This window comes from Danio rerio, chromosome 5 (genome assembly GCF_049306965.1).
Source record: "Danio rerio strain Tuebingen ecotype United States chromosome 5, GRCz12tu, whole genome shotgun sequence".
In the NCBI taxonomy this organism is placed as follows: Eukaryota; Metazoa; Chordata; class Actinopteri; order Cypriniformes; family Danionidae; genus Danio; species Danio rerio.
In genome coordinates, this window is record NC_133180.1 from 32,216,878 (window position 1) to 32,236,096 (window position 19,219).

Consider the following 19,219-nt stretch of genomic DNA (forward strand, 5'->3'; position numbering starts at 1 on the left):
CCTCGGGGGCTTTTTTCCGTTTATTCACGACAATTTACTTTTGTGTAATGTTATTACTTTCATAAGTATTATTTATTATATGCATGTTTATATTTGTTTTATTAAAAGCAGGCTTAGATTTGTCCACCTGTCAGGTTTTGGACGAATATGGGGAATAGGACGTGTGTTTGAATATAACTTTTTTTTGACCACACTTTGTTATTATTGATCATTTATTCATTTGCTGGATATTAGAACCGAATTTCGAAATAATTTTAAAACAAGTCTTTGCGCCTAACAAATGAAATTAATTATGTAGGCTAATAGAAGTCTTCAGTGAGTGCATCCAACACTTCCTTATCCACGAAAGAGAGAAATTGAAAGTAAAGAGGCCAAATGGAGGAGGCTCTGTCTTTATCCTTGAGCTCCAGATGCTCTGTTTAACTGTTCTCTCGCGATTGAAGCATTCGGTTTTTATACTTACGAAGTCCGCCATGTAAATGGCAAATGCGACATGGTGTGATGCAACTGCCTCTAAAAGGAAATGGGAGATCTGATTGGTTTATGCTCAAAACACATCCAGAACTCATTAAGAGAATAAGCACAGCCCTGTTAGACCATGCGCCACATAGAGCGCATTGGCGCCATGTGCTTTAGACTTTGCGCCTAGACCGTTAAATTAGAGCCCATTATTTTTTTATCATCCAGCCCCAGCATTTTGAATCTCATTGATTTTGACCATAAACATTTTGATTTCAGCAAATCACTGCAACAGAGATAGCAACATTCAATCTATCTCAGCGAGGACGTAAACAACAAAAAAAACTTACATGGTAACTTTTAGCATTTGATCTAATTTTTTCACAGTAATCATGTTTGATGGAGTAATTAACCTCTGAACAAATAAGAAGAGGTGTTCCACCCCTGCATTTGTCACCAGTTCCCTTCATTAAATGATAAACAGCTTGAAGTGTCATACAGAAATATGATGATAATGTTGATTATATCTCAGATATTGTAAACACAATGCGTATTCTCAGTGGTAGTGATTCAAAACACGAGTGATTTTCACTTGTCCCATTTAACGCAGCATTTTTCCATTGTGCTAATGGAGAGCAGTTCAAGTGGAAACTAACTGATGTAGTGAGAGTCTTTCCTGTGTCTCTGTAGTCTTTCTGGAAATACCGTTATCACGACACAGAGAATGATAATGAGCTTCTAATCAAGGCCATCCCTCAATCCCACAAACCCAGCGGGACACTGGAAACAAACGTTTTATGAGAAGATCTGGATTATCTGTTGGTAGTAGAAGATGGCCCAGATACTGTAATGCAAATATAGCCGAAAGCCTTTGAGCTTTATCGCTCCCAGTAAACAAAGATCATCATCGTAAAATCACATAACACTTAAAAATACACAGAGATGTGAGTCACCGTTATGGTGCTTCAAAAAAATCCCAAGGCATTTAAATCAATCTAAGCTCACGATGCCGGAAATCATCAGCATTTAGCCAATAGAGTGCTGACAAGTGGAATTTGATGTCATCGTGGCATCAAGCCATGTATTTGCCTTCGAAATGGAAGACATTTGCGGGCATTTTCTTTTACTTACTTTGATATCATCTGGGAAACTGCCCTCCTTTGGAAATAAATTTTTTTAGTTCTGTAAATAGAGTAACCGATAAAAGTGAGTCATATAAAAAAAAAATACATACAGTATGTACACATAACCGGAAAAACATAATCTGCGTCTGAATCAACAGTGAGATGCTCACAAACAGGTTGCATGTCCCTAAAGCGCCCAGCAAAACCTAAACACGCACTGTGCATGAAGACGTTTGCTGATGCTTCTGCTAACACCCACACCCAATAGAAGCACATGTGTATATATATATGTGGTGACCTTGTTTGCATGATTGATTACTGATATGTCTTATGACTTCCAGTTAGCATTGAGGGAAATACCAAATGGGTGGTCTATGAAATGTGTGTTCCTTTAAATGGCATGTACACCCCAAAATTTGACACTTATTTCATGCTGGTGCAAACCTGAATGCCACTCCTGGTTTTGCAGAATACAGGAGAATACCCTGATAAGTGGTTTCCGTGCACTGACAATGGTGTTAATGACTGGAAAAATAATTAAATAACCATTAGGTCTTCTGAAGCTGTATTAGTTATGAGCTCTAGTTATGACCACGCATTGTGCAGGAGCATTCAATGCTGAAAACCGAGCTTTATAGCTGTGCACAGATGTTTTTGACTTGGGGGAGTGCTTAACTTTAGCCAATATTTTTCACCAAAAGTATAAATTACACCAGTCTTGTTAGGCCTAAAAAGGGGGAAAAAGTCCCAGCGATTAGGTGGATTTCCTTATTAGTCACAAAACATAATCGTCATTGCAACGACTCCATAATGGAAAGCTTTAGAACTATGAAAACATTATTATGTTTGTGGTACTGTATGTTTTGCTCGTCAATCGATTGCTTCTGCATCTGATGTGGCTTCTGATCGGAGAATGAGGCAAACACTAGTATGAGACAAACCATATATTGTTGCTATTAAAAAAAATTGGAGTGACAGAGATTGATAACTAGATGTATTTGTCCATTTTAGTGTGGTCAAGAAGTCACTTTCTAAGTACAATTTATGTATTATAAAATTCGAAGATTTTTACACCACATCTACAAAGTATCGATAAACAATCTGCATAGTATTTTTAGAAGGTTCTGCAAGTTGAATTACATCATAATAACGCAATATAAACTCACCGGCCACTTTATTAGGTACACCCTACTAGTCCCAGGTTGGACCCCTTTTGCCTTCAGAACAGCCTTCATCCTTTGTGGCGTAGATTCAACAAGGTACTGGAATTATTCCTCATAGATTTTGGTCTATACTGATATGATGGCTTCTTGCAGTTGCAGCAGATTTGTCGGCTGCACATCCATGATGTGAATCTCCCGTTCCATCACATTTCAAAGGTGCTCTATTGAGATCTGGTGATTGTGAAGGCCATTTGAGTACAGTGAAAGTAACCATCAGAAGATGAGTACACTGTGGTCACAAAGGCGTGGCGTTGACACAATGCTCAATTGGTACAAATGGGCCCAAAGTGTGTCAAGAAAATATCCCCTACAACGTTACACCACCACCACCACCATCAGCAGCCTTAACTATTGATACAAGGCAGGATGGATCCATGCTTTCATCTTGTTGATGACAAATTCTGACCCTATCATTCAAATGTTGCAGTAGAAATTGAGACTCATCAGACCATGAGTCTTTTGACATTTTTCCAATCTTCTATTGTCCAATTTTGGTGACCAGTGTGAATTGCAGCCTCAGTTTTCCGTTCTTGGATGACAGGAGTGGCACTGGGTGTGGTCTGCTGCTGCTGCTATAGCACATCCACCTCAAGTTTTGACGTCTTGTGCATTCAAAGATGCTCTTCTGCATACTTCGGTTGTATGTTGATGGCTGTGCGTGAAAATCCCAGTAGATCAGCAGTTTCTGAAATACTCAGACCAGCCCGACCATGTCTACATGCATAAATGCATTGAGTTGCTGCCATGTGACTATCTGATAAAAATGTGTGCCTAATAAACCGGCCAGTGAGTGTAAAATATTATTTATTGTAAATAATTTTATTGGAAAAAAAAAATTTGTAATGAAAGTTTCCAATCATAATAGATACTTCATACATTAATTCCTGCTAAAGCAATCTCATGCCATTTCGTAACATTTTGTTAAAATGTCTAATATATATTATTTATACAGTCTTATTCATACACTTTAGTACAATCTGCTTATCCCCCAATGAGGGTTAGGAGAGGGGTTTGGGGCACAACTTAAAAAAAAAATGACTTTTATGACTTAACATAAATAGTTATGTTTCCTTGTGAGACTGAGCTGGTCCTGTTTGTTTGTTTGTTTGTTTGTTTGTTTGTTTGTTTGTTTGTTTGTTTGTTTTTTCACAGACATGAATCACTTAGGCCTTAAAGGAAATCCAAAGTTTCGCACTCACAATTCTGGATTTGCGGTGAAGTTCAAGTGCTTTCAACTCATAGACCTACAACGATCCTTCCAGCATGACTTGAATGCACCATAAGACATCTATAAGTCTAATTTTAGGACTGTATAGTGCACTCAAAAATATTTTGCTGTTTATTAATAGTGATTTAAAATGAACTGAAACAACAAAATTCTTAATTTTTGGGTGGGACAACTTAATTGTTTTATGTTGAATTCACTTCAATTTGTAAAAAACTAACAAGTTAACTTTTTTTCCATGTTGTCTCAACACAAATCAATTGTGTGGAACCAAGAATATTTTACAGTGTGTTTTAAAGCTTTCGGTTTAAATAAAAAGCACATTACATAAAAAGGTTTTGCGCACTAATGCTCACATCCCATTTTAATTAAAAATATTCAAAAAAACAACTTCATAACTTCAGCAGATTTAGAAACTCTGAGATTTAAAAAAAATTAACCATGAACATCCTGTTGCATAATGACATAAGAGCTGATGCTGTAAAAAGAGCTGATGTTGTAAAAATAAAGCTTCAATTCACTTGTGAACTAGTTGGTAATGTTTAATTCAAAGGCTCTGAATTAATAGTAATAGCACAATAATGATAATAATAATGTAAAAAACACGTAAACATAAGGCACTCAAACATCTCCTATATTAATATTATGCAAAATACATACAAATGATTTAGAGTTACATCAAAATGGTACTCTCAGTATTTATTTGAACTGTGGTCTTAATTGTGGACTGTTCAAAAAAAGCATTTTTTTAAATCACTTAAAATCTAAATTGTTGTATGCTGTCAACTAAAAAGTGGACATGTGTTAGGTTTTCCAGTCAATGATTTAAATAATATTCAGTTTCTTGCACTATTACTATTTCTTTAAGTAACTTCTCTCAGTTCTCTTTCCACCTATAAAACTAAATGAGAGAAAATCACTAAAAGATTTGAATGAAACTAAATATTCATTCACAAACTAGACATTGATAGATTGAAATTGCTAGATGATTGTGAGAAGATACCAATGACTTTGGGTCTCACACAATACTATGTTTCATGAGTAAACTACGTTAATGGTGATTACTCAGCCTTGACATCTCGATTAGAGTGAATCTCCTTTAGAGTTCTTTAGAGGTTTGGAATAAATAATGGATTCAATTTTTCAGGTTGAACTTTGCCTTTAAGACATACCAGAACAGTTCTTGTGTCTCTTAATGGTTGTTTAATTTCCGAACTAACATGAGTGAAAGTTTCAACATGTCAATTTACTTTCATAGCATCGTCTCAATGTCTCAGTCAACGAAACTACATTAAATTTGTTCGTGTAAAATGTTTGCCGTCACCATGAACACATCCTCCACCCTCGTGTCACCCACAGGTGATGTGGAGTTAATAGCTCACCGTTCAATGCGTGGGAGAGTCGTGTCTCATTACACTCGTCAACTTCATCCGGTACAAGAGGCTTTTTTAGTGTAAGACTGGAGCTATTTGAGCATCTGGAGTAGCAGGCATGGATACAACGCGCGCAGCAAGAGCGCACATTCTCTGCACATCGATAGCTCTGCTCCTTGTTTTAATCGCATCGTGTTTGACCTACATCTTCTTACCGAAGGTAAATATAATGGGATCTATTACACTTAAGTTTCTACAGCTATTTTGGAGCATAGAATTATCTTGTGTTCGTGGTTCAGTGGGAGAGTTTAAAGAATGACTGAGTATGAATAACGTTTGATAGTTTACCATTCAAGTAAGTTTGCGGTCTGTTTTTTTAATGAAAAAGGGGAAAAACGTGTCATCTCATCTGTTTCATGTGCTGATAAACTTGCTTATAGTTTTCCAGCTAAAGTTGTTTGTCCAGCATTTAATGCGGATGGTAGCTAACTTAGTTAATTCATGGATTGAGTTGCAGAGGGCGCGTTTGTCTAAAATGACGAATGGAAACAATCATGCTAAGCATGTTCACATAGTTTCTCTGTTTCTGTTCATTCTACTGTTAAAATATACATGACATTTCTTACCGTGATTTTAACAGGTGCCTGGTTGCAAGATATGCGCCATAAATGGTAAGTTTATATTATTATTAACTCCTTATTAACTCATATTTAGTCTACTTATATTAGTGTAATGTATCCTTGTTCTTGAATTGTATTTATTTTATTTCCACAAGGTAGCTACTAATGAAATTGTGTATTTTTTACGAAATTACAAAATGTTCAAGTTCATCAATAAGACTTAAAGGTTTTGTAGTCATTTGTAATATTTACATCTGTAATACAGATATCCTACAAGTTTTGTATCCTTCTCAGGCGAATGCGACTAGTGTTTTAGCGGACACATGATATTAATTAGTAAACCGACAAACTCCCACAGGTTATTATTTGACATCAGTAATCTCGCACGAAGATCTTGAACTATTTGTTTAGATTAAATCTGAGAAATCATTTATTATTTTGTTTGAGAGTTGTTTCACAAATCAGTGAAAAGTGTAACCCAAAACTGGCTTCCGAATGCGCCGCGCTAACTTTAAAATAAAAAACAGATACGACAGAACAGTTCTGAAAGCACTTACTTGTTTGAATCTCCATTTGCTGTAGTTCACCATTATCCTATCGACCGTAGAGTTTTGACCAAACCTGTTGTCTGTAAATCAGCCAGCTGTGCTCTCGTTTTTCCTGTGGTGCGCAAGTGTTTGCGGGAGTCTGTGTGTGTTTGTGTAAATGCATTTTGTGGGTGCTTTAGGGCACGTTCCTGTACAGCTGGCAGTTGCACTTTTAGTCATTCGTGTTGCTTAATTCAGCATTATTTTCTTATACCTCTTTTTGATCTGACAGCAAGCGCGATAGCAAGCATATTCAGACATCAACTCTCCCAAGAACAATTGCTTCTTACAGGTAACTAACTAGCTTTTGACATGACTGAAGTCTACATAAGCCTAAGCATTCCATGTTTGTCCTAATTTTTTATTCTCTTTCTCTCTGTCTCTGTTTTAAGCTTGCAATCATACAAGTGATAGTCGCCTGATATGGGAAGATGAGTGGGAGGAGAAGAGGAAGGACGATGAGAGTATTCTGGACCACAACAAAACTTGGATAATCCTACCAAAGGAAGGTGTTTACCTAGTCTACGTACAAGTAAATTTCAATCTCCAGCCACAAAAAAATAGTACCTCTAAGGTTGAAGTCAAATTTCAAGTGGATTTTGATGATGGTGATCGTGAAGAAATATTTTCAGCCGCACACGACACTCGGGTGGTGAATGAAAACTTCCAAGATGCAATGCTCAACACTTTTCTTCTGATGCACATGAACAAAGCGTCCAACCGGTTATCTGTGAGAGCATTTCCAAGCGATCAGCTGAACTACCAGCCACGACCCTTCTCCACCTACATCACTATCATTAAGTGGGCAGACAACTAGTAGAGTGTGGATCGTGGGCGACAAATATTGCATAAATGATTGTCTGTACACATGCCCACGTTATGCAATGGCAGCTGTTCTTGTATTACCGTTCACTTTAAGTGTGGCATTTGGATAGGACGTGCTCTCAGAATCAGCTGCTAGAACACCTGAGATTTTCCAGCTATTGTACTAGGAAACGCTCGCTGACATTAACAAGGATTGCGTGGGGGTTGTGATACTTTCTTGGTGTTTTTCTTCTTCCTTTCGAAATATGAAGATCACATCTCTTGATCTTCTCAGAAGCATGACACATTTTCCTCTCAACAGACAAATGAGTTAGGTTTGTTTTGTTTCAGTTTTTTTTTATGACTCAGTATGAAAAAAGGGCATCATATACTGTTTATGAGCACTGACTTTGAAGATCCTCGTGTATTACACACATAAAGGATGTCAGCTGCCTGTAAACAAATGCTGTTCTGCAAAACAGAAGTAGTAAGCTAATTCTGAACACGTTTGTCAGTGACCTGATTTTTCGTGTTTATAAAATCATAGTGTTTTAATCATCGACAGCTGAATGTACTTGAAAAACCATGTAACACCCTGTCTTTGTTCGAGACCATTTTAGTGTTTCATTTCAAAGCTCAGCATGTCATACGAAAGCTAGGACTGTGGAACAACACTTTCAAGTGTAAATATAAGCTTTTTAAGACATGAAATCATTGTTTTAATTTAAAGAAAGATGTAATAATCGTGAACCAGAGTTCTTGTTTTAATGTTTGGAGCCGTAAGCAGATTTGTCAAGCCACAAAAGTGTTTGCTTGCTCATGAATGTAATGGAAATGTTTTCTAATGGGGGCGGTGAATGTCTAGGAGTGGTGGTGGGGTTTTTTTTCCACAAAATATAATCACTAGTTGCAATAGTATCAAACAGTTTTTACTTCAGGAATTCGTCATTTGTGATCATAGTTTTGGACATCAATAACTCAATCCAGCTGGCAACTTTTGTTTAAGCCTTACTTAACCTTACTTCTTCAGGTTTTCTGTTCATTCTTGAGTCCTGTGTTCTTTCCCTGATACTGTAGGCCCTTATGCTTGTGTTTATACTAACAATGTCATTTTTGATGCGAAAGGATTTCAGTTGACTACGTTTATTTCACTGTTCTCAGATATACAAATACCTTATATTTATATGTAATTTGTAATATTTCTATTTAAGCTACTTATTATAAATAAAGCAATGTGTTGTAACTTTCTGTACACCTATTGATATTTTATGCAAGTCATTCACAGCACATTAGCTACATCATCACACATAAATATGCTCCAAAAAATGAGTTCGGGTTGGACTAAATGATTGCATTAGGGTTGATGACAATATCACAGTATGAAATAACACAAAACATTGCTGCTGTCATCTCAGCTTTAAGATTTCCAGCCTGTTCTGCAAAATAAGAACAGTAATATGATTTTAGAAAAAAAGGAAATTTAAAAATGTTAAATAAATCTAAAAGTTAATTTTAGGACATCTTTTGGTACTAGTTGCCCAACTGAAAATGAATGTGTTATAATAACCAAAAATTACCATTACAAGAATGATGCAGAGAGATTTTTGTGATTAGATACTCTGATAAATCGATGTTGCTAAATTTTTCAGAAGAACAAGATATTACTCTGATCAAGTAAAAATAAATAAAGTGTCAACCAGGTATATTAAAGCAATTGTTAACCCAAAAAAATTGTTACCTGATTATTTATTCTCTCTCCCTCTCTCGTGTGTTTTTAAACTTTTATACAAAGGATGATATTTTGAAGAATGTTGGTTGCTGGTATACCCATCAACTTCCATGGCACACTCTCAGAAATAAAGGTACCAGAGCTGTCACTGGGGTGGTACCTTTTCAAAAGGTACACGTGTACTTGAAGGGTCCATATTGGTACATCAAAACTATATATTAGTACCTACAAATTTTAAGATTAACACTTTTTTACTTTTTAGCTACTAATGTGTGCCCTTGAAGTATTAATATGGACCTTTTAGGTACAAATTTGTACCTTTTGAAAAGGTCCCACCCCAGTGACAGCTCGTGTACCTCTCGTGTACAGCTCGTGTATTTCTGAGAGTGCAGGAAAATATTAGGCTTTTTGCTTAAAATACTAATAACATTTTTCTTTTTGTGTTCAACAGAAGAAATCAATTAAAATAGGTTCTGAACAAAAATTGTGTGAGTAAATGATGGCAGATTTGTCATTTTTGGGTGAACTATCCTCAAGCAGGATTTGAGGCAAAAATGCTACCAAAATGGCATTCCATATCCTAAGAGCCAGTTTCTGTGCCTGACGATTGGGTCACCGTGGTCCTGAGCTTCAACCATTGCCCTTTCCCCAATGAACAGACTCCTTATGGCTTCTCCTGCAGGCCCACCACCTGGTTGCATGCCACTCCTTTGGGCAGAGTCTGGCCGGTTTCCGTGGAATAAAAACCCAGCCAGCAGGCACTTGCATAAAACCCCCCCCCCCCTGGCCTGGCTAAAGGGAAGAGATGCAGCTGCACCATACCTATGGTCATGATCCAAAGGACAAGATCTTGAATACAAGTGGCAGAAATGAGTGTTCTTCCAGGGTGGCAGGCCTTTACAGATACACTTTCAGAACCTGTCACTCGGGTGGTACCTTTTCAAAAGGTAGTTTTGTACCTTATAAGACAACATATGTGCCTTAAAAGTACACATTTATACCCAAAAAGTACAAATGTCTACCTTATAGTACCTTAAAGATACAAAGTAGTACTTTTAGGGTACCAATGGGCACACTTAGGGTATAAAAGTGTACATTTTGACTGATTTCTGAGAGTGTAGGTGATGAGCTGTCACACGGGAGGAACTCGAGCCACTGCTCCCTAACATAGAGAGAAAGCAGTTGAGGTGGCTCAGGCATCTGATTGGAATGCCTCCTGGACGCCTACCTAGGGAGGTGTTGCAGGCTTGTCCCACGGGGAGGATTCCCTGGAGAGCACCCAAGACAGGCTGGAGGGACTATGTCTCTCGGCTTGCCTAGGAACGCCTTGGGATCACCCCTGGAGGAGCAAGAGGAAGTGTCTGGAGAGATAGAAGCCTGGGGTTCTCTCCTGAGACTGGTGCTGCCCCATGACCCGGGCCTGGACAGAAAAAAGAAAATGAAGAAATAAATCAATGCTACCTGAATGAACAAGAATGCTGCACAAATTTAAGATTATAAATACATAAAGCGCATTTAGAGCTGCTCACTAAATGCTTAATGACTAAATGCCAGAATTCTGCCATTATAAACAAGCTCTGCAGCAACATAAAATGTTTTTCACGTATTTGTGGTAGTCTAACCTCATGGACCATATCAATATGTAGTCAAAATATGACACGTTAAAAAAAGTTTATTTTTCTTGGTGGGTGTTGAACAGGAACGCGTATAACAGGCTGAGAATGATCGATTAAGATGTAGTGGTAAAAACTGCCTCCTTGTGGCTGACCTTAAAACTGACGGAAGAGTTGAGTCAAGTCTGAAGTTATACATGGTTTCAGTTGAGTCAAGTTGTGAATTTAAGCTTCATGATGTTGCTTATGAAGAAATTGTGAATGAATAAATCCCAGTTTTTTTTAAGTAAACAGATTAAGTCTTTATATTAGTTTCTAGCCCAAATTACTGAGATCCAAAGCAAACACACGTATAATGCCCTTAATTAATCAAACAAACCTTGCAGCTTTAATCAGGCTACTTGCTGGAGGCTTTCAGCTTTAGTGATGTACAAGGCTTTTAAATTTCTTGACAGAACGAATCACTTTAATTCCTGTACTCACTAGTGTGCTGCATGTAGTTTACATACAGTATAGGCACATATACACTCGTCGGCCACTTTATTAGGTACACCTGTCCAACTGCTTAATAACACAATTTTCTAATCAGCCAATCACATGGCAGCAACTCAATGCATTAAGGCATGTAGACGATCTGCTGCAGTTTGTCCAAGCATCAGAATAGTGAAGAAAGGTGATTTAAGTGACTTTGAACATGGCATGGTTGTTGGTGCCAGACGGGCTGGTCTGAGTATTTCAGAAACAGCTGATCTACTGGGATTTTCACGCACAATCTCTAGGCTTTACAGAGAACAAACAGAAAAAGAAAAAATATCCAGTGAGTGGCATACTGCAGTTTTGTGGGCACAAATGCCTTGTTGATGTCAGAGGAGAATGGCCACACCCGTTCCAGCTGATAGAAAGGCAACAGTAAATCAAATGACCACTTATTACAATCGAGCTATGCAGAAGAGCATCTCTGAACACACAACATATCCAACCATAGACCATGAAGGATTAAGGCAGTTCTGAAGGAAAAAGGGTGTCCAACTCGGTACTAGTAATGTGTACCTAATAAAGTGGCCGGTGAGTGTATGTTCTTAGCACTTCTGGCTGACCTACTGTGGTATGTGCCATACAGAGCAGCTGAGGTAAATTAGCCTGTCAATCGTCTTTAAAGCATGGAGGTGAGTAATGATTAACAAAGAACAAAATGTGGCTTAAATGTACAATTATCGAATTATCCAAAAGCAAGTAATGTTACTGTCAATTAGTCTCACTAACATTCATGTTGACATGATGTAATAAGTTAGCTAAAGCTTAGACAAGGCAATATGACATGGGCGCACAGGCTAGCCTAATGGAGAAAAGACAGTGGAATAGTGAAAATATTCCCCTTTTTGTGCACTGAGTTATAAAGTATTCAAACCCCCTTAGATGTTTTACTCTTTTTATATATTACAACCATTTGCTAAAATCATTTACATTGATGGCGACACAGTGGTGCAGTAGGTAGTGCTGTTGCCTTACAGCAAGAAGATCACTGGTTGGCGTTTGAGTTTCTGGGTGGAGTTTGCATGTTCTCCCTGCATTCGTGTGGGTTTCCTCTGAGTGCTCTGGTTTTACCCACAGTCCAAAGACATGCAGTACAGGTGAATTGGGTAGGCTAAATTGTCTGTAGTGTAGGTGTGTGAATGAGTGTGTGTGTGTGGATGTTTCCCAGAGATGGATTGCGGCTGAAAGGGCATCCGCTGTGTAAAAACGTGCTGGATAAGTTGGCGGTTCATTCCGCTGTGGCGACCCCGGACTAATAAAGGGACTAAGCCGACAAGAAAATGAATGAATTTACGTTCATTTTATTAATGTACACACAGCAGCACCCCATATTGACGGAAAACAGAGTTGTTTTTTGCAAATTTATTAAAAAAGGAAACTAAAAACAAAGAAGAAAAAGCACATTGTAACTTATTCTGTTCTTGTGATAAAAATTGTGAATTCTAGAACAGACCATGCATTATTTTGTAGAGATCTGTTAAAAATCAAACCACGTAAGTGTGAGCGAATTGTAAAAAGTTATGTTGTGTTTGGTTCTCAATTCCCCGCCCTGCATATTTTGTATGTCTTATTTTGCAAATACTGTTGTCATTTTATTCCACTTGTCTATGGCCAGATAACGGGGGCAGCAGTCTCAGTGTTTCTAGTTAATACAATAGTGTTTTTGAGCCAGTAATGTGTATTGTATTGTGTATATTTCAGTATTTACAACTCTCTGATAATTAATCATATATTATAGGATACTCTATAGTGCTGCCATACAAAGACAGAGCACAGTGAATACACAGTTGGGCTAAATTTTGTTTGTTGTGTTCTTTTCTGGATACAAAAATTATTTAAACATGCCTTCAATCAATAAATAAATATAGCTTAGAATAAAGTGTGTACTGTATCAAAATTGATCAGAGGACCGAAATAAAGAGGAACAGAAAGTATGTACTTCAAAATGTAATATCATGATGATTAATGTCATGATGAAAGTAAATGTGCAGTGATCATGGTTTACTGATGTCTCATGTTGCAGAGTGTGCTTTTATTTTTCCTGCATCCCGTTTTTGCATTTTCAGAAGTTGCATAATTGTCATTTGTATGACTATACAACTTTGATGCACTTATTCTCGGAAATAGATTATATTATAAATAGGCACCATTTTCCAGTTGAGCTCTATGGCCTTGGACTTGGAGGTAAGGTGCTGATTCCCATCCCTACCACATCACACTCAGCCCTCCAACATGCACCAAAAACAAGTCTGACTCATTGCCAGCAATGTGAACCAAACTCCTGCTCTGTTCATATATATATAGAGAGAGAGAGAGGACAGCCCTTATCAAGGAACCTCCAAGCCCATACTTCCAGAGCACCCCACAGAATGCCACAAGGAACATGGTTGAATGCCTTTTTCAAGTCCACAAAACACATGTGAGGCCAGGTAAATTACTAGCATTACAGATTAAATAGATGGTACAGTATCTAGAGCTGTTACAGTATATATGTTCATCACCTAGCGGGTTCCACACAGGCTTCTGCATCTTGCTTATATACACTATGAACAGCAGCTACGCGATTTTCTCCTGGGGATACTCATCCCGAGGTCCTCAGATTATGCGGAGTCACTGATTGGATCCAAGACCAGCGATGAGATGATCCCAAGGTTTCCTGGACCAGGCCATATCCTGAGCTGCTGCTGCGCTGATGGTCGTGGGGAGTGGAGAACATGTGTCTGATTCCAGCGATGCTCCAGGGACAGACGAGTCTTCACTGAGGCCCTCTTCCAGCCTCCACCGCGGTGACTGAAGCTCTGCACAAGACTTTTGGCCAGCGGAGAAATTAAAATGGTCGTGCCCAACTGAGTCTGGTTCTCTCAAGGTTTTTTTTTTTTCTTCACTCCCATCAGGTGAAGTTTTTTTTTCCCTCTCCGCTGTCGCCACTGGCTCGCATGGTTCAGGATTGGTAGAGCTACGCATCGATGCTCTTCAGTGTTTGAACTCTCAGTAATAAATAAATCACACTGAACTGAGCTAAACTGAACTGAACTGAACTTAAACACTACAATCTGAACTACACTGTTCCAGTTACTATGACCGTTTATGTGAAGCGGCTTTGACACAATCTACATTGTAAAAGCGCTATACAAATAAAGCTGAATTGAATATGTTAAAAAGAAGATTGGCGTTGTCAGCGGCAATGGCTTAGTGGTTAAATGCGCTGACATATAGCACCACTTCTCTCAAGGCGACCGGAGTTCGATTCCCAGCTCGAGGTCCTTTGCCAACTCTTCCCCTCTCTCTGCTCCCAATACTTTCCTGTCTGTAATCTCCACTGCCCTATCTCAATTAAGGTTGAAAACCTCCTAAACATAATTATAAATAAAAAAAAAAAGCATGGCATTTTTATATACACAAACCAATGATATAAATTTAATTTTGAAACCACGCACTTCTTATTCATCATCTAGTGATCAACAAAATGTAACTTTCTTTCACCAGTTCCCCCTTCACTGTCACTAGATAAACTGAAACAGGTTCTAGACTCCATTCCAAAGAACAAAGCCCTGGGGAATGATGGAATTCCCCCTGAATTAACTTCCGCCATATTGGGATATAATATGATCACTTATCCTAAACTCTTTTAATTACGCAATTGAGAATGGGCCTTTCCTCAGAGATCAAAACACAACTCAAATAACCCTTTTAACAAGCTCAAATATCCCTTAGAATGGGCCAATTGGTCTGTTAGTTTTATAAATTACAGATGCTAAACTATTTGCTAAAATGCTAGCTTATATAGATAATGCATGGATAAATTTAAGTCCTGTGTTCTCAAAGATCAATTTGCTTCTGATAACATTAGGAGACTTCTATGTTATAATAATTCAATAAATAAATTAAATAAGTCCAGTTATATCTGGCTTCCTCAGCGGTCATCTCACTGGACGCAGAGAGTGCGTTTAGGCAGGGATTTATCAAAATGGTCAAAACTCTTTGTAACTGCAGTTCGGCACAGGTTCTACTAAGCACTATAACATCATCTTCATTTGCTCTTAGTCGGCAAGAGTGTCCTTGTTGCCTCTGCTTTTTTACTTCACCATTGGTCATCCTGTCCAAAATTCCCTCGATTGGCCTGTACCTATCATGGCCTCCCAATCATCATTCACAATAAATGCCCTACATGAATACACATTACTTACTTACTATTAGAACTTTTGAAACAAGCGGTATGGGAAACTATACAACCTATCATCTGCGTAAACACTTCGGCGACACACGTTGAAGTTCCTACTGAAGGGAAATGTCACGATTACAAATGTAACCCGCGTTTACCTAAGACGGAACAGAGGCATGGGTCTCTGTGGCCACAGCAGCTGGGTCTCCAGCTGATAGCTGAGGGTTGGCTGCAAAAGTTTAATAGCTTGCTCTGCATGCACTGGTTATATACTTTACTAATGTTTATTCACCAGCACATGAGGATGAGCTCTGCCAACTCATAGGCATTCATTGGCCCATTTTCTTACTGTTCAGAGTGATTGTTCTGCAATCTCCCATGTGAAGACAAACATCCAGTACCCTCTTTAGTGAACGTGGGTTACTCCATGCTTCTCCATGCTGCTTTTTCAGCCACCTTTACATTTTACAAGGAACTTAATACAGCCATTTTTAAATTTATTTGGTGAATAAAATAACCTGAATCACACTCAAGACCATGCAACATAAGAAATTAGATAGAGATCTAAAATTTTCCTAAACTTGAATTTTATAACTTAGCCTTCCAAATAAGAGAAATCAAAACCTGGATTAGTTCTGATTAGACTAATCTGTCTGGTCCAACAGAGTCCTGGGGACAAATATAATTAATCCTATTCGCCTACAAGACCTCCCCTTTACAGGTACTTTAAAATTCTTTAAAAAATTATATGGACCAATTACTGAAGATTCACTTAATGTATGGAAAAAGGTTTAGAAAATTGCAGGTGGCCCTTTTTTATATATTAAGGTAACCCTATAATGGCATAATAATCAGTTATGCATAACAAACCCTTTGTTTTAATAACCTGGTCTGATGCTGGTGTTCTAAGCTTTATAATTTATTTATTTTACTGCAATATACCTACATTCCAGCTATTCAATTCTGGAAAATGGAAGGTCTTGCTCAACCAGATGCTTCACCAACTCTAATCTTGCACATCCGATGATTCATTATAAATGCATTCATATTTTACTCCCAGTAAGATGAGATAATTTAATTTGACTTACTGTCACCTTTGTAACACAAGTTCAGTTGGTTTCTGCTTACAGATGTTTTGGAAATCCCCAGTGGTGGTTCTATTTTTGGAAATGTGTATGCTCTACTGTTTTAGATTTGACATAGACATAGCTTGGGATCCCTCTACTTTTCTTTTAGTGGATGACTCATTTTACAACTGAACACCTAAAGACTGATTTAAAATGATGGATTGATCCATCCACTCTGCAAACAATTACCTGGTTATCGTATTTTAGAGAGATTGCCTTGCTGGAAGGTACAACTGCCAGGCTTAACAGCACAAAAAACAATCAAAGCTAGACTAACATTGCTGCGATGTTGCTGGACAAGTTTAAAAGCTGACATATACCTGTAATATACAGTATACCTAATTTGTACTTATTTTATATATAATTTGTATTTTTTGTACAAGTGGACAGTTTCGTGGCATCTGCTTGTATATAGTTTTATATGTATGTATGTATCATAATTTGAATAAAATATGGATTTTTTTTTTAAAGATTGATCATAAGATGTAAATGAAGAGAAACAGAAAGTTCTTCAAAGTGTAAAGTCATGATTGTAATATTGTTCATTGTTGTTGAGGGAAGAAGAAGACAGGGTCGGCGATTCAGGTAAGCAAATGGCTTTATTAATTTTTAAATGCCCCCACACATTTAGCAGTGTGTGTGTGTGTGTGTATATGTATGTTCTCTCTCTCCCCCCGGCTGCTCCTTCTCTTCTCCTTAAGAAGGGTGTCTCTCCGGCTCAATCACTAGAATAAACAGGTGTTGTTTATTATTTCTGATTGGCCTGCTGATTAGCCGCCGGGCTCTGAGCATGCTCTCCCCCCTCATTGGGTGTTTGATCATGCTTACCTCTCCACATAACCCCACCGCCCGCCTCAGGCCTGGGAGCCGTCCGGCCTGCAGCCCTCCCAAACACTCCTTCTCTATGGTGCTGTACTTAACCTCACTCTTGCTGAGTTTGCGGCTAATGTACAGCACCGGCCGTTCCGCTCCTGCCACCTCCTGGGAGAGAACCGCCCCCCGACCCCGATCGGATGCGTCCGTCTTTAAAATAAAGGGGAGAGCAAAATCAGGAGCGTGCAATAGCGGCCCCCCGCAAAGTATAGATTTTACCTTTGAGAAGACCTGTTGGCACTGCTCCGACCATTGGACAGTATCCGGTCCCTCCTTTTTAGTGAGATCAGTCAATGAGCTGACAAGGGCCGAATAATTAGGGACAAAACGCCTATAATATCCTGCCAGCCCCAAAAACTGTCTCACCTACTTTTTGGTCTTAGGTCTCGGACAGTTTGCAATAGCTGCAGTCTTATCAATTTGGGGCTGCACCTGCCCGTGACCTAAGTGGAAGCCCAGATACCTTACCTCCACTCGCCCAATTGCGCACTTCCGTGGGTTGGCCGTAAGCCTGGCCCGTCTCAGTTGCATATGCCGCTGCCAGTCATTACTGTAAATGATGATGTCATCTAAATAAGCAGCGGCATATGCTGCGTGAGGGCCGAGTATTTTATCCATCAGGCGCTGAAACGTCGCCGGTGCCCGAACAGCCCGAACGGAAGCGTCACAAATTGGTGTAATCCAAACGGCATAGTAAAGGCTGTCTTTTCGCAGGATATTGGAGATAAGGGGATCTGCCAAAATCCCTTCGTTAAATCCAATGTCGAGTAATACCGAGCAACACCTAACCGGTCGAGCAACTCGTCAATACGCGGCATTGGATAGGCGTCGAATTTCGACACAGCATTGACTTTTCTATAATCCACACAGAACCGGACCGAGCCGTCCGTGTTAGGTACCAAGACAATCGGGCTGGCCCAGTCGCTGTGGGATTCTTCTACTACTCCCATTTTCAACATATTACTTAATTCTTCCTGAATCACTTTTTTCTTGTGTTCAGGCAGGCGATACGGCCGGGTCCTAACGACCACGCCCGGTTCAGTCTCGATGTGGTGCTGAATCAAATTAGTTCGACCAGGTAGGGGTGAGAACACGTCAGAACACTCTCGTTGAAGGTGCCGGATATCGATGAGCTGGCCAGCCGAGAGATGATCGCCCCCGGTGACCAGAGCGCCCGGTCGCTGTCGTCCGGTGCTCTCTGGCCCCAGGTCATCCTCATTTGTAACCAGCGTAGCCAGCATCACCTCCTCCGGCTCCCTCCACTGTTTTAGCAGATTAATATGATATATTTGACGTGAACCAGCCCTATCCGAACGAACTTCCTCATAATCGAGATCGCTGACTCGTCGTGTGACCACAAACGGTCCTTGCCACTTGGCGAGTAATTTAGAGCTGGAAGTGGGTAGCAGTACAAGTACTTTATCTCCCTGTGAAAATTTTAGTGCCCTTATCATATCGCTGGCGTTGGTCATCTTGGGCCTTAAGCAAATTCTCTGTAGAAAGCCGCCCCAGTGTGTGGAGTTTTGCTCTAAGGTCCAGAATATATTGAATTTCATTTTTACTATTAGAAGGCTCGTCCTCCCAAGCCTCTCTAGCAACATCCAAAACCCCTCTGGGCTGTCTGCCGTAGAGAAGCTCGAGGGGGGAAAACCCCGTGGAGGCTTGGGGAACCTCCCGCACAGCAAATAATAAAGGCTCCAACCACTTATCCCAATTTTTCGCGTCCTCGTGAACGAATTTACGGATCATTGATTTAAGCGTGCGAT

At 39.2% G+C, this 19,219-nt stretch overlaps 1 protein-coding gene across 1 annotated transcript; it reads left to right on the forward strand.

The window, feature by feature from the left end:
• The first annotated feature begins 5,419 nt into the window (after positions 1-5,419).
• si:dkey-220k22.3 lies at positions 5,420-9,146 on the forward strand. The gene is made up of 4 exons (NM_001326603.1): positions 5,420-5,624; positions 6,045-6,075; positions 6,844-6,903; positions 7,004-9,146. The coding sequence occupies exons 1-4, from the start codon at positions 5,523-5,525 to the stop codon at positions 7,426-7,428; spliced, it is 618 nt and encodes a 205-aa protein (NP_001313532.1). The 5' UTR covers positions 5,420-5,522; the 3' UTR covers positions 7,429-9,146.
• The last annotated feature ends 10,073 nt before the right edge of the window (positions 9,147-19,219 follow it).

What these genes read in the sequence shown, in the direction of transcription:
- si:dkey-220k22.3 (NM_001326603.1), top strand. Translation starts at nt 5,523, where the DNA reads ATGGATACAACGCGCGCAGCAAGAGCGCACATTCTCTGCACATCGATA. An exon ending in CCTACATCTTCTTACCGAAG is followed by an intron (nt 5,625 to 6,044) that starts GTAAATATAATG and finishes TGATTTTAACAG; the next exon opens with GTGCCTGGTTGCAAGATATG. An exon ending in CAAGATATGCGCCATAAATG is followed by an intron (nt 6,076 to 6,843) that starts GTAAGTTTATAT and finishes TTGATCTGACAG; the next exon opens with CAAGCGCGATAGCAAGCATA.